The sequence below is a fragment of the Chionomys nivalis genome, chromosome 3 (genome assembly GCF_950005125.1).
Source record: "Chionomys nivalis chromosome 3, mChiNiv1.1, whole genome shotgun sequence".
NCBI classification, from domain to species: Eukaryota; Metazoa; Chordata; class Mammalia; order Rodentia; family Cricetidae; genus Chionomys; species Chionomys nivalis.
In genome coordinates, this window is record NC_080088.1 from 98,172,103 (window position 1) to 98,197,633 (window position 25,531).

Genomic DNA, 25,531 nt, shown 5'->3' on the forward strand with positions numbered 1-25,531 from the left:
GAGACTAGAGATATAATCCAGGTCCAGAGTAATATTTAACATGTTTAATTCCCAGTCAAAAAACAGACTATAGCCAGATAGCCGGTGGTGGTGCACACTATCTATCTATCTATCTATCTATCTATCTATCTATCTATCTATCTATCTATCTATCTATCTATCTGGTTTTTGGAGATAGGGTTTCTCTGTAGCTTTGGAGCCTGTCCTGGAGCCAGATCAGAGCCAGATCTGCCTGCCTCTGCTTCCTGAGTGCTGGGATTAAATCTTGGAACTTGCTAAGTAAATTAGCCTTGCTGGCCAAGGAACCCCATGAATCTGTTTTGCAGTGCTGGGATTACAAATCTGTGGCACCACACCCAGCTTTTTTTTTTTTTTTGTAGGTGCTGGGTTCAAGCTCCAGACCTCATGTTTACAAGACAAGCACTTTACATCTGTCTCTGTTTCCTTCAGTCCTGCGGGAGCCTCAGCTGGAAATGTTGCTGATCCCCTTGTAGAATCTGTGTAGCCCTGGCTGTCCTGCAACTTGCTCTGGAGACCAGGCTGCGCTCGAACTACCTGTTTCTGTCTCCTGAGTGCTGAGATTAAAGGCAATGGTGGCATGCCTTTGGAACTCACAAAATCTGCCTATTTCTGCCTCTGCCTCCCTGAGGTTGAAACCAAGATGATTACCACCAAGCTTGTTTGTCTCCTGTTGTCTTTCCTTCTTTTTTCTTCTTCCTTTTCTCTTTCTTTCTTTTTCCTTTTTTTTTTTTTTTTTTTTTTGTAGGGGTGAGGTTTTGAGACAGGGTTTCTCTGTGTAGTTCTGGCTGTCCTATAACTTGCTTTGTAGACCAGGTTGGCCTTGAACTCAGGTAGATCTGCCTGCCTCTGCCTCCTCAGTGCTGGGACTAAAGGTGTGCACCACATAGCACAGCCTGTCTCCTTTACTTGGGCAGAGTTGTTTATTTTGTTCATTGCTGGACCCCTTTGTACATAATGACTGAAACAGGGTAGGTACTCAGCATGTTGAAGAGATGAAGCAAATAAAATATGCAGTCAACGCCAATGTGTTGGTACATGCCTTCACACATGAATTTTGTGTGAAGGAAGGAATTCAAGGCCAGCTTTAGTTATATAAAGAGTTCGAGGCCACCTGAAGAGTAATGGGACTCTGTTTCAAACGAAACAACCCACAAAAACCTAACGAAAATAAGATACGCAGTAAAACTATAGGTGGGGGTGTTGGCGGTGAGCTTAGGCAGCTGAATTGAATCTTCAGTACTCTCCACTGGAAAGGAAGAAGGGTGTTCCCCAGGGTCAGCCTGCACACAGCTACATCACTGAGGGAAGTTAATGGATGTGCAAGGCGGATATGTGTCATTCCATGACTTCACCCAGTGAAGTCTCATGTCAAAGTGCAACCTTGGTGTGTGTGTGTGTGTGTGTGTGTGTGTGTGTATGAGACAGTCCTCTGAGGGTTGCATCATTTACGCAGCCATCTCTCGGGCAGGCTCACCCTTTCAATGATGCTGATCGGGCAATTTGGATTTACCGTGTCTGTCCCTATCTTGTCTACTCTATACCTGTGTTCTTCCTTGATCTTCTGGCCACGATCTGTTTCACAGAGTTCACAAGTGAGGCCCTGGCCTTCTCTCCTCCCAACTGCCTAGAAGCCATGGGGCGGGGCCGTGAATCAGCACTCGCTTGGACTAGTGCTGGCTGCATCCCCGCCAGGGGTCCCCAGCGGCTGCGGGTTTAGACCCTACCCCCACCCGGTCGGCCTTTGACTGCGCTATGCCCGCTGGGAGATGTAGTCTCCACCGCCCCTTTGTCCTTAGTCTCCTCTGCCGGTCAGTTCGCTGCGGGTCGAACTACTACTCCCAAGAGTCCACGCGCCAGAAGCTAGGCGAACTGTGGGGGCGCTCAGAGGGCGAGGAACGACTTGAGGAAACTGAGGCGAAGGATTGGAGTGAAGGGGTACAGTAGAGATCAGTGGAGAATTGGGGAGACGTTGAGAAAACCGCTAGGAATCACAGGGAGTGTTCCAATAGGGGAGAAACCCAGTAAAGGAAGGGTCGGGCGGGGCCGGGCGGGGCGCGCGCATGCGCGAGTGGGAGGTGACTTTTACGTCACTTGTGTGGGCGGGACCGCAGGGGGTTGTCCGCCCGCGGCACGCATTGGAGCCGCAGCCTCCTTGCGCCGGGTCCCGCGGTCGCATCTTGTGCCGCCTCCTGCGAGTCCTCTCCTGAGCAGCTTGCTTCGTGGGTCGGCCCTCCGACACACGAGCTCCAAGCCGCCTCTCTCTTTCCCTAAAGCCCTTCAAGGCGGTCTTCGGTTTCCTTCTTTCCAGCCGACCCGCTTCAGCCCAGCGAAGATGGTGGACCGCGAGCAACTGGTGCAGAAAGCCCGGCTGGCCGAGCAGGCGGAGCGCTACGACGATATGGCCGCGGCCATGAAGAACGTGAGTGTCTCCTCCCCTCCCCCCTGCCTCGCCCTAGCGCTCCCAACACCACGGTCCTCGGCGTGGAAGGCATGCCCAGGGGCAAGTCGCCCTGTCGTGACTGTGGGGTCACCTCTCCATCTCACTCTTTGGAGGGGATTAGGGACGGGTCCAAAAGAGCGACTCCGGCACCCGAGTGGTGACGCGGCCTCTTTCCCAGCCTCTCCGAGCTCGGGGCTGGGGCGGGGTCTTGTGTGGCTGGTCTCTGCTCGGGGGTGGGGGGTGGTCTCAACGTGACCCTGAATGTCCAGGGATCTGAGTTGGGGGCCGTGCGCATCCTTTGTGCCCCACTTCCCCTCCTCCCAGCTCAGGCGTGGGGGCGGGGGGACCGCATGGATGCGGTTCCTCTTTTCTCTCCCTGGTGTCTGGGCGGCGCCTTTCCCATTCACTCAGCAGGTCTCCCAGTTTTCCGCCTCCCCACTCCCAACACCCCCCCCCCGTCATCTTCCCCACTGACACAACCTTTAAAGAACATTTCGGGAAGGAAAAAAAAAATGTAGATTCCCCCTCCTCCCAAAAAACCCGAGCTTAATGGTGTAAAATCGAAACCACCTTGCTCACGTTTTCTTAACAAAAGGTTTCCCTTTACCCATTCCCCAAAGCAAGTCCTCTGGTTTTTACGGAGGGAGGGATAAGTGTGTCGCTGGCATTTCCGTTCATGGCCCTCAATATGCCATCTTCATTTTTCATTTTTTTCATTGAAAAGGGTTAAATATGCCTTTGTATGTTAACTGATTCAATTTGTGGCATGCAGTTTCTCTTTTGAATGTAGGCACGAGTCTCCCGAAATTCCCATAAGTGTAAAAAAAAAATATTCTGTCTGATCTGATATTGCAAACAAAGCGCTGGTGGGAGGCAGTATCAAGTCATTCCAGAAGATTCTGCATTTGTCATATTGCAGAGAGCCTAGACTGGGTGGAGGCTGGGAGGAGTTATTTTAAAGGGGAAAAAGTCTTTTAAATTTTTTTCTAAGTAAAATGTATCTGAGGCTTTTTTTCTCTGACCTAATGCATCCTTTTACTAAAGAGAATACTGGTCTCCGTCTCCAGTTGTCGCATTTTTGTCTTAGATGCAAAACCCTTCCTATTTGCATCAGTTTGTCAGTAACACTCATTTATTAATGAGTTGGGGTCCAGTTTTCCAGCAGAGGAGCTAGCAGTACTGCATATTGCAAAATTCAGTAGAAAAATGAATAATTGGGTTTCCCACTCCCTTAATATTTAACTTCCTGCCTTATGTAACAAAGGTTGTTAACTGCAGCTCTTGGTGTGAAGTGGATGCCAGAGTGTGCCTTGCATGTTCAACCTTTCAAGGAAAAGAATAGAGAGATGGTATTTTTTTTTTTAGCTAATTTTTTCTAGTTTTTTTTTCAAATGCCAGGTGCTTATCTTTTCCCAATTCAATGAGCTACATTTTTTTTTGTCATCCCCTGAAAAATTGACTTTAAAATCAGAAATACTGTTGTATTAGTGTGTTCCAGTTGCCTTTTTGTAAGGCTTTAGCGATTAAAGGATACAAGCTGGACTTGAGTGGGTCACTAATGTTGGAAATGTCTTCAGATTGTGATATTTAGACTCTAATTCTCCCCTATTTCTAGTTCCACAGGAGAGCGAGTGACCTCGCACCTATATCCATAGCAACCCAGTGATGTCACACACAATGACACAGAGGCTGCAATGCACCTAAGGGCTGGTAGGGAGTTTTCAGATGGCATTTGTCCAAGGTAATGCAGAAATGAGCTGACAAGCCAGGTGGCATCGAACACTCCATCTTCTACCATATAGGCCTTGGTCTCCAAAATAAAAAAAAAAAAAAAAATGATTTCCCTGTAGACACGCACAAGGACAGTAACTGCTGGAGACAAGCCCATTCACCGTAAACGGCCCTCACAAAGCACTATAGGATACTTCCATATTTTTTTTTAAGTATTCATCTCACTTATTTTAAAAACCCAGCAATGAAGAAGTGAGGGAATTTCTAAATAAGAAATGCCCCTGTGGTCGTAGTGCAGAGATGGGTTGTGCATTTGGGGTTATCTCAATGAGGCAGGCTTTCATAAAAGCCGGAAAACTGATGGCTGACCCTCTGCAGTGACTGTTAGGGAACGAGCACCCGATACACAGTGTTTCCCGTCTAAATGTGGGGAGGTTGTGCTCTGCTCCGGGCTTGTGTCTGCTCAAGATTACCATATGTGAAAGGGAGAATTGATTTGTAAAATAAAGGTCTCGTAAAAACGCTTTTCCAAACCACATCAGCCTGCCTCTCACCCCCAGTTTCCACACAGTACTTATTTGAAACAGGAGCAGAGTTGGTTCCCAGTGTGGTGCTAGCTCAGCCACCGGGTCTCATGTGTGACTCTCTGGGTTCAGCCCCCGCCACCAGAAAGATGGAACAGTCGTCATTTGGGAGATTTTTAGTCTTCCTGCCCCAGTTGAGCTCTCCTGTAACTTTCCGTGGTGAAAGAGATTAAGGTTTAGTTGCATCTAGGGAGATTATTCTGGGAAAGCCATGTTTGGAATCCGTGCATAGCCATGTGTGTAGGCTAGGATAGGAAGAGTTATGGGACAGTATTCTGAACTGGGAAAGGAGAGTTAGGTCATTCAAGATAAAAACGCGTATTCTTGCAGTCGAGCCGAGTGCCCAGCTTGTTAGGTAGTGTCACTGTCCCCCAGCCACATTTTCAGTTGCTGTCTTCTCATTTGCCTTTGGCTACTCATAGGCCAAAATTATTACAGTGTAATAAAGTCTTCAATTTCTGTTCCAGCCTGTTGTTATAATTGTTCTGTTTTATTATCAGTTATTACTCTTACTGTGCCTGTCTAAGAGATTAAATTCATCACAGGTATGTGTGAGAGATGCAGTATTTGGAATTAGCTGCAATTTCATGTATTTCCTATGGGTCTTGGAACACATTCTTTTGGGCGAGGGGGAGACCACTGAGCTACCCTGTCTTTGGCTTTCAGTAGCCTCTTGAGAAGTTAATATACTAAGTAGGCCGCGGGTATTTGCATCCTGTGGGAGAGGAGGTTCTGGACTACTCCATTCCTTGGAATTGCTGGGTTAGGAACTCTCAGCTGGGAAGTCACAGTGGCTGAAGGCAGCCATAGTTACATAAACAGATCTTCCTGGTAGAATCAATGGATTTTAGAATTATTCTTCTCTGCTAGTTCTTCCAGGAGCCAGATCAATAGCTATTATCCCTAATGGAGTAATGATGCCTTCACAGGTTCCTCCGAGGTGGCTCTCTGCCAGCTGTTCTCCTTAGAGTGGAGAGAGCGTTTAACTTTGCTTCTCACGTGATCCTTCACAACACCAAGATGAAGATTAAATTCTATTGCCAGCCAGAGGGCCAGCCTGCAGGAGTTGGTTCTCTTTCCACCGTGTAGGTCTGGGGGATTGAACTCAGCTCCTGAGGCTTGACAGCAAGCATCTCTACCCGCTGAGCGCCCCGAAGTACTTTATTCTCCCAAATAATCGAAAAAACAAAACAAAACACAGAAAGCCCTCATGTGCTTCCTGAATTCTTTAAAAGATGTATTTGAATATCTGTTGTCATTATATTCTTTTAAAGGTAGAGCACAGCAGATGGATCCTGAGTCTTAATACTTGAGCTGTCATTTATGAAGAATACTGTTTTTTTTTTTTTTTTTTTTTTTGGTTTTTCGAGACAGGGTTTCTCTGTGGTTTTAGAGCCTGTCCTGGAACTAGCTCTTGTAGACCAGGCTGGTCTCGAACTCACAGAGATCCGTCTGCCTCTGCCTCCCAAGTGCTGGGATTAAAGGCGTGCGCCACCACCGCCCGGCTGAAGAATACTTCTATATGTTGAAAAGAAGGGCTGGGCAGTAGTGACGCACGCCTTAATCCCAGCACTCTGGAGGCAGAGGCAGGTGGATCTCTTGAGTTTGAAGCCAGTCTGGTCTATAAAGTTAGTTCTAGGACAGCCAGGGATACACAGAGACTCTGTCTTGAAAAAAAGGAAGAGAATGTTGTTTTTTGTGCCCCCCCCCCCTTTTTTTTTGAGTCAGGTTCTCACTATGTAGACCAGATGGGCTTTGAACTCAGTTCCAGCTATTTAGCCCCTTTGTCTCCCAAGTGTTGGAATTATAGGACTGAGACACCACACCCAACTGATGTATGTGGGTGTTTTTTTTTATAAAAGTCACAACATCTTAATCTCACTCAGTCCAATAACAAAATTTAATAGTACAATTTAATGATATTTAATATTTCCTACATAGTTAAGCAACCATTGCCCTTATTTAGTTCAAAAATGGAAGCTGGATATGTCTTGGAAAGTGGAGGCAGGAGAACCTGCCAAAGAGGAGAAAGACAGGCCGTCTGTTTAAGAAGAGATACTGGCCTGGACTATAAACCCAACTTGCTGGACTTAAATGATTACCGGCTCTAGACTGTACCCACTGCCACCCCCAGCCATTGGTAATTAGTTAGTTGTCCCTTGGTCTTTATTATCAGACGTCTCGACTGTTTCCTAAAGCAGAGGAAGGGACCTAGCTTTTAACTAGGTTTGTATTTCCATGTAAAGAGTCACAGGACTTAAAAACCATATGACGTTCACCTAAACAAACAAGAGTAATTCATCTGAAATCTGAGCCAACTGTTAAGCCTTGGGAGATTGTGGAAACATGGCTGGTGTTCTTACAAGCCCAAGACTGACTCTTGTGAATGACTTCCATGCTGTGTGGTAGTAGGTCCCACATGAGCACTCCCCAGGCAGTGACTGAGCCTAGTGAGCTATAGAAGCCTGCGTTCTGCACTGGGAGATATTGAATGTATCTTGGTTCCCAGCATGTTCTGTGGCTTGCCAGGCTCAGGGGCGCATGCTCCTTTCTCATTCACCTGCAGTTCTACCAGCCATAGCCCTTTATCTGGCCGGACTCTGATTGTTCTGTATTTCTGCCAGATCCATGAGAAACATGGAAGAAAAAAAGCAAAGGATTTATGTGTTTGAGTGCTTTGCCTCCATGTAAGTGCACCAGGTGCATGCAGTCAGTGCCTTTGACGGTCAGAAGAGGGCGTCGGGTTCCTTGGAACTGGAGTTGCTTACAGCTTTGAGCTGCCGTGTGGGTGCTGAGAACTGACCCAGGTCCTGTTCAGGAGCAGCCGGCCATTGCTCTTTTCACAGCCAAGCGTCTTCCTGGCCCTTTTAGTTTTTGGTTAGTTCTGAGGCAGGTCTCGTGTAGCCCAGGCTGGCTCCAAACTTGCTTTGTAGGTGAATATCTTGCATTCCTAATCCTTCTGCTTCTACCTTCCAAGCCATCTTTCCCACCATTTTAAAACTGTAAGCTGTATACAGCTACTGTATGGCCTTTAGTCATTTTTCTGCTCTCAGATTTCATTTTAGGTATCAGGTATTATTTTGATTATGAAACTATCATCTGGTTGGCTCTAAAAAAGATTGGTTTTAATTTTAGTTAATTATATGTATGTGTCTGTATGTGGGTATGTGCATGTGAGTGTAGGTGCCCACAGAGGGCAGAACCATTGGCTCCTGAATCTGTAGTTAAAAGCCCAAGCCCTCAAGTCAGGCGGTGGTGGCGCACACCTTTAATCCCAGCGTGTGGGAGGCAGAGACAGGTGGATCACTGTGATTCAAGGCCAGCCTGGTCTACAAAGCGAGGTCCAAGCCAGGCTCTAAAGCCACAGAGAAACCCTGTCTCAAAAAACCAAACAAAAAAAGCCCAAGTACTCTTAACCAGCACCTAGAGACAGGTCTCAGGCAGGCAGCCTATGTTGTTTTAAGGTTTATTAGAAACTGGCCTTGAATTTAGTATCCTCAGACATAGGGAGTGCTGCCCTGGTAGGCCTGTGTCCTTGCACTCAGTGGGCCCTGTAATTTTACAAAAGTAACACAAATGTAGCCTTTAAACATTTTCTTTTTTTGGGGGGGGGGGTGATTTTCGAGACAGGGTTTCTCATAGCTTTTGGTTCCTGTCCTGGAACTAGCTCTTGTAGACCAGGCTGGCCTTGAACTCAGAGATCCGCCTGCCTCTGCCTCCCTAGTGCTGGGATTAAAGGCGTGCACCACCACTGCCCGGCTAAACATTATTTTCATGTTATTTGCATGTAGACTCTAAGCTCCTCTTATTTGCAGGGCTGGAGATTGAACCCAGGTCCTCTGCATGCCAAGCACGCACTTTAGCTGAGATAGATACATGCTCAACACTCTTGTTTTTGAGACAGTTCTAAGTTACCCAGGCTTGTCTTGAACTCTATTATCAGTGGGCCTTGAAATTGTGGTTGACCTGTGCCATCAGCGCCCCCCCCCCTTTTATTTTTTTGAAAACAGGGTCTCTAGTCCAAGACTGTAGACCAGGGTATCCTCGAACTCACAGAGACCTATTTGTCTGCCTCTGCCTCCGAAGTGGTGTGCCACTGGTGTGTCACCATGCCTTTCTTTTCTAATTGGTTTGCGAGGGAGCTTTAGACAGTAGCTTTTTACTGAGGCAGACACTTGTTGATTAGCTCTTACTGACCTGAAACTTTGTAGCCCAACTGGGTGGTGGGATTACAGAAATAAACCATCATGTCTAACTCTTGCAAGGGGCTATTGGAGGTAAGCAAATTACCACCAGCATTTCACCTGATTGGAATGCCTCCGATGTGCCCTGTGCATTAGCTTTGTGAAATGGTAAAAAGGAAAAAGTTGTCGTTTTTCCATTTTCAAATGTGTTCTCGCATATGGAAAAAGAAAAGCCCTACTGGCATTGTACTCACCATGTAACCTGATCTTGAACATCTGATCCTCCTGCTTCCACTGCCCTACTACTGGGGTTACAGGTACAGGTACCAAGACAGGCTCAGGATCTTTTTAGATAGAGGTTTTTGCGTTGGCTTTTTTTTTTAGGTTTACTTTAGTGTGTGTGTGTGTGTTCATTCTGGAATGTATATAATGTGCAACGCATACTTGCACATGCCTTCAGGGACCAGAAGAGGGCGTTGGATACCCTAGAACTGGAGTTCCAGGTGGTTGTGAGCCATTTGATATGGATGCTAGGAACTTACGCAAAAGCCCCCAGAGCTCTTAAACTTCTGAGCCATCTTTCCAGCCCCAGTACTGGCATTTTTTGAGATGGTATCATGATCAAACCCAGGCTGACTTGTGTAGCCAAGCCTAATCCCAGAATTTACGTTTTCTCATTCCTCCACCTCCCAAGTTCTGGGATTATAGGACTGTACAATCATGCCTGGTTTTATACAGTGCTGGGAATGGGATCGTTCTTCTGTATGTTAAGAGGGCCCTCTGAACTCAGCCACATCCTCAGCCCAGGCTATAGAATATTTCTTTGGATGCCGTGGAAATCATTTTGGTATCCTCAGCTTACTGAAAGCTGATGTGATGTGGTACTCGGGATCTGTGAGATGCCCTGTGGTGTTTGTACTTTGAAGGTGTGGGAGGCCAAGCTGTGGGGTTTTTTTGTTTTGTTTTGTTTTGTTGTTTTTTTTTTGTTGTTGTTGTTGTTAGCAGTTGAACTCAGATGTTTACCTGCTACTCCCCTAGACTAGATTTCCCTGTGTTGCTGAGGCTGGCTCCAAACTACTGAGCCATCTCTCCAGCCCCTAAACCTGTGGGGTTTTGTTGTTGTTTTGTTGTTTTTTTTTTTCTTCATTTTTTGGGAGTAGGAGAAATAGCTCAGCAGTTAAGAACACTTGTCCCTCTTGCAGAAGACCTGGGTTTGATTCCCAGCACCCCTATGGCTCACAGGCATCTGTAGCTCCAGTTCCAGAGGGCTTGACTCTGCTGACATCTGGGCATTGTTATACACATGGGACACAGACATGCATGCAGGCAAAACACCATATACATAAAGCAAAGGAGGAATGTTAGATTTTACAAATAATTTTTATCACATTGTGCTTATATTGAGAGTATATTTAGGTCTGAGACTAACGTGGGAGGTGGCTGTCTCCTTACACCATGGAGATTTCAGAGAACAAACTGGTGTTGTCAGATTTAGTGACAGACACCTTTACCTGATGAGCCATCTTACTGGCCCCAAATACCTTTTTCCCTCACTGACAAGATTCTACTGTGTAGCCTAAGTTGTCCTGGAACTTGATCTTTCTGCCTCAGCCGTTTGAGTTCTGGGATAAAACTAAAACTGCAGTTGGATGTTGTGCAGCTCAGTGGTGAGAGTATTTGTGGCTCTTCGGGAACACTTAACACCCATCACCCATGTTGGGCTGCTCACAGTGTTTGTTACTTCTTGGGGTTGGAACAGTGGTATGATAAATAAACCCCTCTGCGCGCGCGCACACACACACACACACACACACACACCAGTGTTCCACTTTGCAACATTAGCAATCTGTGTCTAAATACTTTGCTGCTCTCTTGGCCCCCTTTGGGATTATTTACCATTTCAGAAAATGGCTTTTTGACTACTTAAAATTATCCCTTATTTGCCACAGATGCTCAAATTACCAGCAGTATCTTTACATTCACAGTTAGCCTCAGAATGTAGTGGGGTTTTTTTCTGCAGATGGTAGGTAATTTCCTTTCCCCCTTGGTGTTAAAGAGATGCTTACCCTCAGCTCCTGCTCCCATGAGGGACCTGGAATCTTGGGTGGGTTGGGAGTGGGTGGAGAGAGTGATGCTGACTGCTGAGCTGGTTGGTAGGTGAACTCTGCTCAGTAGAATGGGCTCTTCTATGCCTTGTCCATGCTGCTCTTATGCTTACTTGCTTTCTCACTCCCTCCCGTGTTTTTTTTTTTTTTTTTTTTTGTTCTGTTTTTTTGTTTTTTGGGTCCCCCCCGCCCGACGGTTTTTTTTCCGTAGCTTTGGAACTCGCTCCATAGACCAGGCTGGCCTCTACCTCACAGAGATCCACTTGTCTTTGCCGCCCGAGTGCTGGGATTAAAGGCAGGCAGGCAGCACCACTGCCCAGCTCTTTTCTCTTTTTGAGATAGGGTTTCACTGTGTAGCTTTGGCTGCCCTGAAACTCGCTATATAGACCAGGATCTCCTTGAACTTGGAGGCTGACCTGTTGAGACTGACCTGTTTCAGCCTCCTGAGAACTGGGATTAAAAGTATGCACCATTGTGCCTGCTTGGTGCTGCTTCTTAAGGGGCAGTTCTTTTAACTCTGGTAGACTAGTAAACACCCAGTTGATTTCTTGGCAACTGCATGTTTTAAGTCCATTTTGCTTTTAGCTTGGCACTGTTGCCTGCGTAGTATGTGTGCACGCTAGTGCGTGTTTTTTTCCTCTGTAGCTTTGGGTGGAACTCCCTGAAGAGTCCAGGTTGACCTTGACTTTCTGTTCTGCCTCTGCATCTTGTGTGTTGGGATTTCAGGCTTTTGACACAATAGGCTTATGTTTTTCTCCAGCAGGGTCTCTCTAGGTAGCCAAGACTGGCCATAAATTTCATCTTTGTTTCCCAGTCTCCCAAGTGTTGGGATTACAGATATTCTCAATTGGTTTAGTTGATGCATGTGTTAATATTGGTATGTATTCCATTGCAGTGCATGTAAGATTCTTCACATTTATTTAGCCCCTTGACCTTGTAACTGCTGTCCAGTTTAGGGCTGTTTTGTTTGGGGAATTTCAAGATTGTTTTATTAACTATCATTGACCCCATCTTTCAGTATGCTTAAATGTCATTTAACCAAGGAGAACTTAGACTTTTTAGCATGAGAAGGTAAGTGCTGTAGTTTTCACCATCAGTCTTGGAGATTTTTTTCCGGAGGGAAGAAATGAAGGCAGACAACTGAACGGAAGCCTCACCAGAAGCAGATGTGGGGGAAAGTGGAACCTTTTTGACACCAACAGTGTTGCGATTTTAGCCAGCTGTGGTGGCATGCACCATAGTCCAGCTCTTTGGGAGGCCAGTGCAAAAGAATTGCTTGAGCTCTGGTTGAGGCCAGCCTGGATAGCCTAGTGAGTGAGTCTGGGTCTTTAGAAAACAACAGATGGGCAGGGGAGATGGTTCAATGTTGAGAGGCTCAAATTCGGAATTCCTAGGCTCACCCAAAGCCTGGTGTGGTAGTGCCCATTGTAACCTCAGTGTTACTTTAGTCCAGGTGGGATGAATCCAAATTCACAGGCTGGTGTATGCTGCGGACAAAAATGAAGGGGCCTCATTTCAAACAAAGTAGAAGGAGAAGACACACGTTTTGGGAGCTGAACTGTGGTGGGTGGTGGGTTCAGGGCCCTTTTCACAAACACTGGGTTGGATTGATCCTGTGCATTGAGAACTGCTTGTCAGGACACTGGCGAATCAGGGCGAGTCACAGGAGCAGACTTGGGGTACAGGGTAGAGGACAAGTGGGGCACTAGTGAAAAACGGCCTTTCGGAGGCCTGCAGCTAAGAACAGAGCTGCCTGGAGGTAGGAGCCAGGTTGTCGTCTCAGGTGTGTGGTCTAAAGTAGGTCTTCCTCCTGGCAGCGGTCTTCGTCCTGACCACTGGTAGAGGTGCAGTAGTGCCCGCGGCCCCCTCGCAGGAGGAACAAGCATGGGGCTGGGGAGTTCCTGCCCCAGGAGAGAATCTGAGTTCGCAGTTCTAGCACTCATATAGAAAGACACGAAGGGTGGCACATGTCTGTAATCCGAGCACTAGGGAGGCGGGGGCAGGGGCTCTCTAGAACCTCCTGGCCAGCTAGTTTTGCTTACTCTGTAAGGTGTAGGTTCAAAGAGACCTGCAGAGTTGGTCCTGGCCGCCATTACACATATCAACAAGGACACAGAAGGCAGATGCTTTGGAGGGTGGTTATTTATTTATTTATTTATTTATTTATTTATTTATTTATTATGTATACAATATTCTGTCTTGTGTGTCTACCTGAAGGCCAGAAGAAGGCATCAGATCTCATTTCAGATGGTTGTGAGCCACCATGTGGTTGCTGGGAATTGAACTCAGGACCTTTGGAAGAGCAGGCAATGCTCTTAACCGCTGAGCCATCTCTCCAGCCCTGGAGGGTGGTTTTATAATTTAAGATTCATTATTTTAAATTGTGTGTCTACATGGAGATACGTGCCCTTAGAGCCAGAGGCATTGGAGCCCTTGCAGCTGGAGTGGGCAGACCTGAGCTACTTGACCTGGGTGCTGGGACCCCGACAGCAGCAAGTGGTGCTTCTTTCTGCTTAGCCATCTCGCAAGTGCTGTGCTCCTACTCCCCTTTTTTTGAGACAGTTTCTTTATGTGCCTCAGACTGCCCCTGAAACTCAATGTGCAGATCAGGATAGCCTTGAACTCACAGAGATCTATCTGTCTGCCTCTGCCTCTTTTAGTTTTTAAAGGCGAGTTCTCCTCATTCCAGACTGGCCTAGAATTTGTGGCGACCCTCCCCCTCGGTCTCCCTAGTGCTGAATTTCCTGGTTTGGGTCACCCTTATTTATGAATGGCAGTTCTTTTTCTTCTTTCTCTCCCCCACTTTGAGATAGGGTTTTTCTGTAACCTGGCTCTCCTAGAACTTACTTTGTATACCAGGCTGGCCTTGAACTCAGATAACCTCTTGCCTCTGCCTCAGGCCTGCACCCTCACTGCCTGATGAGAAGAGCTAGTTTTTAGTGGAAAGTGTTTTTTTTTTCTCTCTCTTTTTTTTTTTTTTTATTATTTTTTTTTTTTTGTTTTTTCGAGACAGGGTTTCTCTGTAGCTTTGGAGCCTGTCCTGGAACTAGCTCTTGTAGACCAGGCTGGTCTCGAACTCACAGAGATCCGCCTGCCTCTGCCTCCCAAGTGCTGGGATTAAAGGCGTGTGCCACCACCGCCCGGCTGAGTGGAAAGTGTTTTTAAGATTTGGAACTAGTTGATGTGAGTTCTTTTGGCTCTTAAGTCAGTCTCTTTAATGGAGCCTTTATTTATAGATAAATTTTTATGAGGTGGGGTCCTGTGTAGCCTAAACTATCTTCAGTCACTATGTAGTTGAGAATGACCTTGACTTTCTTATCTGCCTGTCCCTACCAAGTGCTACCACCACAGTTTTATTGGGGGAGGGGGACACAGGCTTCATATATGCTAGGGAAGGCAGTCTTCTATATCTCTACCGACTGAACTGTACATCACAGATGTCAAAAATTTATTGTGATTTTTAAAAAATTATTATTTTGGGGGATAGGATCTCACTATATAGTCCCAGCTGCCTATAACTTGTTGTGCAAACCAGGCTAGCTTCAAACTCGTGGGGGTCTGCTTGCTTTTGTCTCCCGTATGCTGGGATTAAAGATCTGTGCTACCATGTCTGGCCCTATTGTTTTGAGACAGGGTCTCACGTAACCTGGGCTATCCTTGAGTACATGCATCTCCTGCTTTCAGACTCCCAAATGCTGAGATTACAAGCCAGCCTGGATCACCACACCCAGCTTTATCTTTCTCATCTTTAGGAATAACAGCATTTAGTCCAGTTGAGGGCTGGAGAGATGGCTCATGGGTTAAGAGCACTGACTTCTTCCAGGGGTCCGGTGTACAATTCCCAGCAACCACATGGTGGCTCACAACCATCTGTAATGAGATCTGACACTCTGTTCTGGCCTGCAGGGATACATGCAGACAGAATACTATAAACAAATCTAAAAAAAAAAAAGACAGTTGAGTAGGAACCCATTTGTTTATTTATTTATTTATTTATTTATTTATTTTTGTTTTCTCTGTGGCTTTGGACCCTGTCCTGGAACTAGCTCTGTAGACCAGGCTGGTCTCGAACTCACAGAGATCCGCCTGCTTCTGCCCCCCGAGTGCTGGGATTAAAGGCGTGCGCCACCATCGCCTGGCTCCATTTCTGATTATAAAGTTTGAGAACTTTATAATGTGGAACCCAGGCACATAGCTGTAATCTCTCACAATCTCTGCAAGACCCAAATGTCGAACTGCACTCATTCTTTTAAAAATGTGTGTTTGAATGTATACCACGTATATGCAGGAATCTTTGGAGGACAGAAGAGGGGTTAGGGCCTCTCCAGCTGGAGTTATATAGAGGAGTCTGATTCTGAGGTCTCCTGGGAACCAAGTTCAGGTCCTCTGCACTAACCGTGACTGTTTAAACTGCCAAGCCATCTCTCTCTGGTTAGAATAAAATCTTCGAGGCAGGTTTTTATGTAGTCCTGGGATGGTTTGGAACTTGTGATTCCCCTGCTTCAGCCTCCAAATACTGGGATTATAGCAGTATGCCACCATACCTGCTAATCCTGGAATTTTTGGTGGGGTGGTCTTCTGAAACAAGGTTTCTCTGTGTTGTCCTGAATATCCTGGAACTTGCTCTGTAGACCAGGCTAATCTCAAACTCACAGAGATCCTCCTGCCTCTGCCTCCCGAGTGCTGGGGTTAAAGGTGTGTGCACCGCCACCTGGTGATCTTTAGGAATTCTTAGTCTTTAAGTATTCGTTAGTGAAGTTGCTGTTTTCTCTGATTGACTGGACCTACATCATCCCTTGCTCCTGTGCAGAACGTGTGTGAGCTCTGGGACTGGGGAAGGACATTTTCTCACTCGTGGTCACATCTGTAAAGTGAGTTTAGTTGCCCACTTTACAGGGTGATTGTAAAAAGACCTATGGACTCAGTGACTGTTACAAAGTCTTGGGTTCTAGCTCAGTTTTATCCCCTCTGAGACCTTGATCTTGGGTCTGAATGTATTCTCAGTGTCTCATGATTCTTGTAGGATTTTTTCTGGGATGTTTCCCTTTTGTCCCATTTGACCCGGCGTGATAGCTGTTAGCAAAACCTCCAGCTTCCCGGGCTGTTTTGTAACCTTAAGGACACAAACATTCCTGAGCTAAGCCTACTGGTCCACACTAACTATCTCTCCGGAGGTGGAGCTTGGAGGATCAGAGGGCCGCCTAGGCTACATGAGATCCTGCCTCAGACAACAACAAAGGACAAAGCCTGACCCACAGAGAGTGAGACTGGCTCCGGTGCCCCATGAGGCTCAGTGCATTGTTTGATAAGTGCTGTCCCTTTAAGGGCGTGTTCCTTTGTCATACTTTTTTTTTTTTAATATTTATTTATTATTTATTATGTATACAATAGTCTATCTGTGTGTATGCCGAAGGCCAGAAGAGGGCACCAGACCTTATTACAGATGGTTGTGAGCCACCATGTGGTTGCTGGGAATTGAACTCAGGACCTTTGGAAGAGCAGGCAATGCTCTTAACCACTGAACCATCTCTCCAGCCCCCTGTCACACTTTTTGACAGGGTCTCACTGCATAGCCCATGATCTTCCTCCCCTGGGCTGCTGAGTGCTAGCTCATCAGATCTTTTTTTTTTTTTTTTTTTTTTTTTTGGTTTTTCGAGACAGGGTTTCTCTGTGGTTTTGGAGCCTGTCCTGGAACTAGCTCTTGTAGACCAGGCTGGTCTCGAACTCACAGAGATCCGCCTGCCTCTGCCTCCCGAGTGCTGGGATTAAAGGCGTGCGCCACCACCGCCTGGCTCATCAGATCTTAAGAGGTGTGCTGACTCAAAATTTCTGGGATAAGCTTACTTTGGGGTCCCCAAGGTTACCCTTACATTCATTAATTAGTCAAGGCCAGTTTGCTCATGGCTAAGATCCGGTGTGGCAAAAGTTGGCCAGGCATAGGCTTCCAGGGACATCACATGGGGTACACTTCAGCTGCACGGGTGGCAGATGACTAGTATTCACAAGGGAGTCCTCTAAAGACTAGTACCTTAGGTGTTTCTGGGCACCTGTCCCAGCACCCAGAACTCCCAGAAAGACTTCAACCTAAACCATATAGTTTGTACAGATGGATCAGCCTTACAGAGGCCTTCTAAAGATAGCAGTGCTGAAGCTGTCTCTCAACCCTTCTGCACAGATGCTCTTCAAGTTAAAGGCTCTTCAGTTATCCAAGGTACAACATTTCTCAAGTTTTAGTTTATTACTTAGTAAGTATGGGCCATCTGTACAATACACACATCACTATAACTAAGCAGAACTGTACCTGGTTATTTTTCAGTGGTTTATTCTATTGCCCAAGCAGATTGTACATTCTAGAACATTCTGTAGATGCCCATGCATGTCTATGGAGAGAAAGTGTGTGTGTGTCTCACTAGGTGAAGCAAGCCTCAGATTCCCAGAGAGTTCCAGCTTCTGCTTCCTGAGTGCTGGGATTAAAGGCGTGTGCCGCTATGGCTGGCCTTATTCTTAGCTGGCCCAGTGTTGCATTCCAGGTATGGTGTGAATGACCTGGTACTCCAGGGCTTTAAGGTCAAAGCCATTAGGTAGCTACCCCAGGATCTCCATAGTTGCTGATCTTAGGGAAGATTGTGTACTGCTGTAAGAACTCGAGGGGAGAACAGTTGGCACTACTACTGCTACCTGACTCCTTTCAAACAGACTTGACATGGGGAGAGAATTATAGATTCTCATCCCTTTTTACTCAAAATTTTTTATTTCTGCCATTTTCAGTCACTAACAGAAACTTGAACTTGAGTTAGTAGTTCAGAAAGTGTTTCCCCCCATACACACACACACACCTACACACACACAATGCTGCAGATTAAATCCAGCATCTTTGAATGATTCCAGGCTGGCACTCTTGTCCGTCTCCACTGTCTCAGTTGTGTTTAGGCAGAACACACAGCTCTGAAGAACGGGGACTTGGACTCTCTACCCTTTCTAGTTACAGAGAAGGTAGCTTTTGATCGTGTTCACACGATAGACGGGCACGTAAAGGACACCTGATCCTAGCACCCAGGAGGCAGAGTTTTGTGAGTTCCAGTCCAGCCAAGGCTAGACAGGTTTGTGACCAGAATGGAGGTGGGGCGGAGGGACCATTTAGTGGTGGAGCTAACCCTTTCTTTCCTCCCTAGTGTCAGGCTCTTTGTCATGGAATAGTCTGTCGTGGTTGAGCCTTCTTTGAATACCACTAGATTTTTTTTCCCTCTTTAAACAAAACAAATCAAAAAGGCTTTGGGGCCAGTATATGACTCACTTAGTAAGGTCCTTGCCTCCAGCCCAAGGATCTGTGTTCAGTCTCTGGAACCCAAATGATGGAAGGATGAATTTCTACAAAGTTTTCCTCTGATTCCCACAGAGCTTTTGAAGGGGATCCAGGTTCAGTTCTCAGCACCCATACAGCAGCTCACAAGCATCTGTAACTCTAGTTCCAGTACCCTTTTCTGGCACCTTCAGGCACTACACACATGGTGCACCTACATACATGAAGCACAACAGTCATGCACATAAATGAAAGGTTTAGGGGCCTGGAGATAGCTTGGTGGTTGGAGTGTGTGCCGCTCTTACAGAAGACTTGGCTTGGCCCCCAGCGCTCACAGGGGGCAGGTAGCTCACAACTGCCTGTAACTTCAGCTCCACAGGACCTGCTGCCCACTTCTGACCTCCGAAGACACCTGCACTCAGGTGTACACAATTAAAATTGAGTAAGTTTCAAAAGAGGACCATAAATCGTATGGTTAAGTGTCTTTTGTGTTTGTACATACGTGTGTGAGCATGCCTGGTTATGGGTGCTTTGGACTGGAGTTAAAGAAGGTTATAGGTTGTTGTGTGCGTCTAGGAGCCAAACCTGAGTCCGCTGAGAATAGAAGTGTTCTCAAATGCTGAACCATCTCTCTTCCTGACTTCAGTTGTCCTTCATTTTTGTTTTGAAATTGCAACAGGGTCTCTGTGTACCTCTGGTTGTTCTGGAATTTGATTTGTAGCCTGAGCTGGCCTTACATTGCCCCCTTAGTGGCCTGGATTGCAGGTCTTAGAGCCTAAGGTTTCCCTCTAACTTAGTTTTCACTGGCAGAGAACATGGAGACTGTTCCAGATGTGGCTGAGTTACTCTAGCTAAAGGTTTTTGTTGGCCTTGCACAATCTCCATGTTGCAGTTGGCGGCAAGGAGTCTTAAACTCTGTCTCTATAATCACCACTGCTGCTTCTGAACTCTGCAGCCAGAAGTCCTGCAGCAAGAGCAGAGCCAGTGGAGTGTGCTGATGAGGTCACCGGAGCTTTAAATAGTGCCAGGCTCTTGAAATAAGGACAGCATGATTTAGGGCAAAGGCCAGAACTGGATCTGTGGCTGCAGGCACTTGAGCTGTCCTGGCATCTGAGACAGTGCTTGGGTTGCACTGCAGCAGGACTTTAGTTTCCGCAAAGACCAGAGAACAGGCCAGGGCTGGTGGCCTGAGAGCCTCAGGGACTGGGGCCCAGTCTGTCCTAGGAGCTTGTTTTTTACAGGCTGTCGTTGGGGTTCATGGGAGAAATATAAAGAGCTAAATTGTCAGGCCAAAGAGACTCCAGGAAGACCTCAGAGGTGCCTTTGTGGGGTGCTGATGAAGAATAGTCAAGGTCTCTCAAAGGCGCCATCCCACACCTCAGCACTGCGTGTCTGCATGGGTGCTAGAGCCAGAGACCGGTGGATAAGTTAGAGATCAGCCAGGGCTATGTTACAGTCTCTCTCTTTGTTTTGTTTTTTGAGACAAGGTTTCTCTATGTAGCCCTGGTTTCCCAGGAACTCTCTCTGTAGACCAGACTAGCCTCAAACTCCACCTGCCTCTGCCTCCCAAGTGCTGGGATTACAGGAGGACACCACAGCCAGGCTATGTTGTAGTGAGACCTTGTCTCAAACGCCCGAGGATAGCCATGAACATGTATAATAAGTATGTGGATAGAGGGCTGACTTAGCATGCCAGGGGCCCTGGACTCGCTCCCCAGCACCACTTAAAATGTAATGATGACCGCACAGAGCAGAAAAATGGAAGTCACTCAACAAGCTCCCCCTTTGGGAGTTTTGTCCTGACTTAATAGGCCTTAGAACTGAGCAGGAGTGAGGCAAGCTGTCCACACATGCAGGCCAGCTGTGGAGAGGCTAAAGCAGAGGAATTGAAAGGTCAAGGCCAGGTGCCCTGGCTGCTTCCCCCTGCCCCACCCCCCACCCCCGACAGGGTTTCTCTGTAGCTTTTTGGTTCCTGTCCTGGAAGTAGCTCTTGTAGACCAGGCTGGCCTTGAACTCACAGAGATCCGCCTGCCTCTGCCTCCCTAGTGCTGGGATTAAAGGCATGTGCCACCACTGCCCTGCCTTGTTTTTGTTTGTTGTTGTTGGTGGTGTGGTTTTTGGTGGTGGTGGTGGGGGATTTTCTTGTTTTTTTGTTTTGTCAACTTGACACAAGCTAGAGTCATCTGTGGGCAAAGCTGTGCAATGTTTCTTGAATAGTGATAGATGAAGGTCCAGCCCACGGTGGGTGGTGCAACCCCTGGGCGGGAGGGGGGGTCTTGGAAGGTAAAAGTTGAGTAAGTCATGGAGAACAAGCCTCCGTGATCTCCACCTCCAAGCTTCCTGCCTGACGCCCCCCCAACAAAAACAGAAACAAACCAGTGTGAGCTGAGAGCTCTAAGAAGAAATACTGGTTTTGGTCCCGTGTTCCTCACAGTAGCAGGAACCTGACTGAGGTGATGGTAGCCTGTATCCTTCAGGCTGCATTTGGCATGGAATAGTAATAGAGCAGAAAGTGCTTCTTGCTTGACTTCCTTTGAGTCTTAGAACCAGAGCCCGGCTCTTTCCTCTAAGGCCAGAGGTTAGCATCACATACTGGGCTCAGCATGGTGCAGTGGCGGGGTGGTGGTGTGCTTGTCACCTGGGTTCCATCTCCAGCACCAAGTGGCTGCCTCTCTTGTCCCTTCTTGTTTTCCCCAGTGGAGTATGAGGACAGGACTCTGCTGCTTAGCTGTGGCCCAGCCCCAAGAGGTGGTGTAGCCCGTTAGAGACCATTAGTCCAGTTCCTCGGCCTGCTGCAGTCCCACGTGATCAGAGTCTTAAGTTGCTAGTCCCGTTCTCTTTTGAACTTACTATGTAGACCAGACTGGCCTCAAACTCAAAGATTCTATGTGTGGGGATGTTTTGCCTACATGTGTTTGAACTATATGTGATATACCTGGTACCCGCAGGGGTCAGAAGAGGGCATCAGATCCCCTGGTCTTGTGGTTACATGTGGTTGTGAGCTATCATGTAGGTGCTAGGAATCGAATCCACGGTCCTAAAAGAGCAACCAGTGTTCTTAACCACTGAGCCATCTCTCCAGTCCATTTTTTAGAGACAGGGTTTCTCTGTGTAACCCTTGCTGTCCTGGAACTTACTCTATAGACCAGTTTGGTCTCAAACTGAGATCCACCTGCCTTTTCCTCTGGAGTGCTAGAATTAAAGGCATGTTGGCACCACTGCCTGGCCTCATTTTTGAATTCTTTATTCCATTTATTTTTATGTGTGTTGGGGGAGCACATTTGTATGACATGTAAAGGTCGTAGGACAACTTGGGAGAATCAGTTCTCGCCACTGTGGATCCCAGGGTCAGTTCCCAGTTGTGAGGCTTGACAGTAGGCGGCTTTACCCTCTGAGCCATCTTGTCTGGCACAGTCGCCCAGTGTTGACTTCCTTTCTGTGACATGTCATTTGTTTGGTGTTAGTGAAGGAGTAGGAAAAGTTCCTCTTTTTTTCTCAAAGGTCATTTGAGGGTGACTCATTCTTTCCCAGAGGGCCTAGGGCTCAAGAGGACAGGGCAGGTTGAGGAAACTCGCTAAGGATTTACACAGCCATCTCACGCTAGCATGGCCCATGGCACATGAGAGCTCTTGACGTTTGCACTTGGTGGATCTGGCTTGTGTAAGACCTGGACTGACAGGCACTCTGGGGGCGCACTCTGCTCACTGCTATGGAACTCACTGCCTTTCTCCCTTTCTGTCCCTTTTTCCCCGTCTGCCCAGCAGAGCACAGTCTTTCTGCCGCTAGCTCTCTGGGTAGCTGAAGGATCTGTTATGGGTGGACTGGTGGGAGGATATGCTTTTCCCGTTATCATCATCTCGTGTCCTAAAGATGCTTGCTTCCTTCTTCTCCAGGTGACAGAGCTGAATGAACCGCTGTCCAACGAGGAGCGGAACCTCCTGTCAGTGGCCTACAAGAACGTGGTGGGGGCTCGCCGCTCCTCCTGGAGGGTCATCAGCAGCATCGAGCAGAAGACCTCCGCGGACGGCAATGAGAAGAAGATAGAGATGGTCCGCGCCTACCGGGAGAAGATCGAGAAGGAGCTGGAGGCCGTGTGCCAGGATGTGCTGAGCCTGCTGGACAACTACCTGATCAAGAATTGCAGCGAGACCCAGTATGAGAGCAAGGTGTTCTACCTGAAGATGAAAGGGGACTATTACCGCTACCTGGCTGAAGTGGCCACTGGGGAGAAAAGGGCGACCGTGGTGGAGTCATCTGAGAAGGCCTACAGCGAAGCCCACGAGATCAGCAAGGAGCACATGCAGCCCACCCACCCCATCCGGCTGGGCCTGGCGCTTAACTACTCCGTTTTCTACTACGAGATCCAGAATGCCCCGGAGCAGGCGTGCCACCTGGCCAAAACCGCCTTCGACGACGCCATCGCCGAGCTCGACACCCTGAACGAGGACTCCTACAAGGACTCCACTCTGATCATGCAGCTGCTCCGAGACAACCTGACGCTCTGGACGAGCGACCAGCAAGACGACGACGGCGGCGAAGGCAACAATTAAGGCCCAGGTGGACTGGCAGCGCACGCTGACGCTACTACTGCAGTCTTTATTTTTTCCCATGAGTTGGGGGTCGGGTGGGGGAGGGGAAAGGGAGGGCTGACCTTCCCAGGGAGAAACCCACGACTGTCCTGTCTTTGATCGCCTCTTTGACATTTTTGCCAAAATACCACTAGTGGAAAGTCAGGCTTGCTATGCTGGTATCGGAGTAGCAGCCTCACACGGGCACCCGGACTGTTGTGCAGGTTCGTGCAAGTGGAGCTGTCTGCCTTTAGTTTAACTTATTGCTAGACGGTAGGCTTTTAAGATGAGAAGAGAAACCGGAGACGGATGGCCCTCATTCAGTGTGTTCTGTGGTTCCAGGAAGGATTCTTACGTCCATACGCTCTCCTCTTCAGCTCTATGGCTGTTTTCTCTCTGTTGTGGCTGTGCTGGTTTTTTGTTTTGTTTTGTTGCCCCTTTCCCCAGGGTGATCTCTACCAGAGAAAGCATAGTTTAAATTGCCCAAGTGGACAGGCTTATTGTGGAGAACACAAGCTTTACTGACGGGTCAGGCCTGGCCCCGAGTCTGAAGTCTGATAGGTTAACAGTATTAACACTAAATTCTAGTTTACAGTATTTCTACATGACAGCCATACACAACATCAAGCCATTGGTTCTGGGTTTTTCTTCCTCAGCTCAGCTTTGCATCCGTATTCCACTGTATCCAGGTTGGTCTGATGCTGAGAATCAGAACTTCCTCTTAGGTGTGGTTAATGGGTGCTTGGCAGGTGACTGGCCGTGGATACCTTTCTTTTTTAAAACTCTTTAAGTTAAACCCATCACAAACAGAAACTGTTAAGCAGCACACACAGAGAAGATGGAGAAGAATCAGGTCTGTATGTCGTTTCTCATGTTGGTATTTTCAGAGACTCCGCTCTCCAGCAGCCGGGGCTCCTTCCTCAGTCACTGCCTGTCTAAGTTTCTCAGCACTGAGTCTCCCCCGCGCCTTGTGCTGGCAGCGTGCAGGTGTCTCGAGACCACTGAGTTAGGAGTGTAGGGCTGGGTGGTCATCAAGAAAGAGGAGCGTCAGGTGCAAGCTTTCTGAGCCAGCAGGAAACCCACTGGGAAGAGACAGCTTCACTCAAGCCTGTCCAGGGCGGGAGCCCGGTCCCCAGGTCAGTTGTCCTTGTCCCCTTCCCACGGCCCAGCACTCCTTCTCCAAGTGCTTGGTGAAGGGTAGCTGATGCTCTCACCAGGGGCAGTGCTCACCGTGGGTAGTGCTCAGCGCCTGTCTGATCTGAGCTTTCCTGTTCTTTTGAATGAAAGTGTAGATGCTGGAGATGGGCTTCTCAATCATGAGGTCACTGTACATGTGACATTGGCGGAAGCTGTGCTGCTATGTCCTACTTGGTCCGTCTCCCTTAGAGTCCTAGGTCCCTCGTTCTCACTGTGGATAAGTTACCCAAAAACATGCCTTGTTGCATGGAGAGTGTGCAGTTTGTCTTCTAGAGGATCCATGGTCGCATGGGTTCCCAAGATGGGCAGCACCCCAGCCTTGGTTTCCTCATGTTCAGACAAAGACCTGGCAGCCACCTTTTCTCATACCAAAACCAAGCTTCCACTTACGAAGTGAGTGCGCTAGCAGGATGCTGGTGATGTCCCTCTGCACAGCCCTAGCATGCCTTTCCTCAGAGGCCCCTCCTTTGTTAGTGCGCAAGGACCCACTAACCGAGGCCCACGGAAGAACGGCTGGAGGAAGCTTGGCCGCCAGAGCCGCCATGGACAGAGGGGTCAGTGGGGCTTTACCTAGTCTGTTTCTGTCCGCAGTGAGCATGTCCTTGTCCTGCCTGTAGTGTTTGGAAATGACCTACCGGAATTGCAAAACCTAGTTTCTCTTTCAGTGTCAGCCTTGACCCTTGCTGTGTTCTAGAAAAATCATGTGAGAGGGTAGAACTGAAGAGGGAAGAGCGGGACCTGATGTTTGAGCTTGGATGGTTTCTTCTCCTCTCCGTTACTGTTGAGAAGCGCACCTGCCCATGACGCTGTCTCCAGTGCCGCGGTTGCTCCTCCGTCCTATTGATACAGTATTTGTGCATGCTGGTGTTGCATTTCTATGCGGTAGCTTGACATTTATTAACTTATACTGTAGGTGTTATGTATTCCTATGACAAAAAAAACTAAGACTTCAAAATTTTTTAAAGTTTTTTTTTTAATTTAATTTTTTTTTCCTTTCAGGGTAAAGTTTGCTTTACCAAATAGTGATTGTAACAAATTGATCTGTTTTGGATGTTGCTATAGTGACATGCAGTTCTATATTTTGTTTTTCGGGGGGAGGGAACTAAAGAAACACCAGTGTTAGCTTACTCTTAATGTCTGGTGTTTGTCCTGGTGAAATTCTAACTTGCAGTGCAGGAGAACGCTGCGGACGTTCTCTGAATGCCTGTGCTTACTCGTCATGTATGCAGTGAACTACTTTAAGGTCTAATCAAGTGATTTCCCCCCCAACTCCGTGTTTCGCTAAGGAATTATTTCGCACACGGACCATTCTTAGCAGTTTTCCTCAGTGATGGAATATTCATGAATGTGAGTCACTATGTAGCCGTCGTACATTGAGCAAAATAAACGTGCAGATCCTGA

The 25,531-nt window shown here is 47.5% G+C and overlaps 1 protein-coding gene across 1 annotated transcript; it reads left to right on the forward strand.

The window, feature by feature from the left end:
- Positions 1-2,124: 2,124 nt before the first annotated feature.
- Ywhag (tyrosine 3-monooxygenase/tryptophan 5-monooxygenase activation protein gamma) lies at positions 2,125-25,531 on the forward strand. The gene is made up of 2 exons (XM_057765502.1): positions 2,125-2,440; positions 22,259-25,531. Exons 1-2 carry the CDS (start codon positions 2,354-2,356, stop codon positions 22,913-22,915), a joined length of 744 nt encoding a protein of 247 aa, XP_057621485.1. The 5' UTR covers positions 2,125-2,353; the 3' UTR covers positions 22,916-25,531.

What these genes read in the sequence shown, in the direction of transcription:
- Ywhag (XM_057765502.1), top strand. Translation starts at nt 2,354, where the DNA reads ATGGTGGACCGCGAGCAACTGGTGCAGAAAGCCCGGCTGGCCGAGCAG. An exon ending in TGGCCGCGGCCATGAAGAAC is followed by an intron (nt 2,441 to 22,258) that starts GTGAGTGTCTCC and finishes CTTCTTCTCCAG; the next exon opens with GTGACAGAGCTGAATGAACC.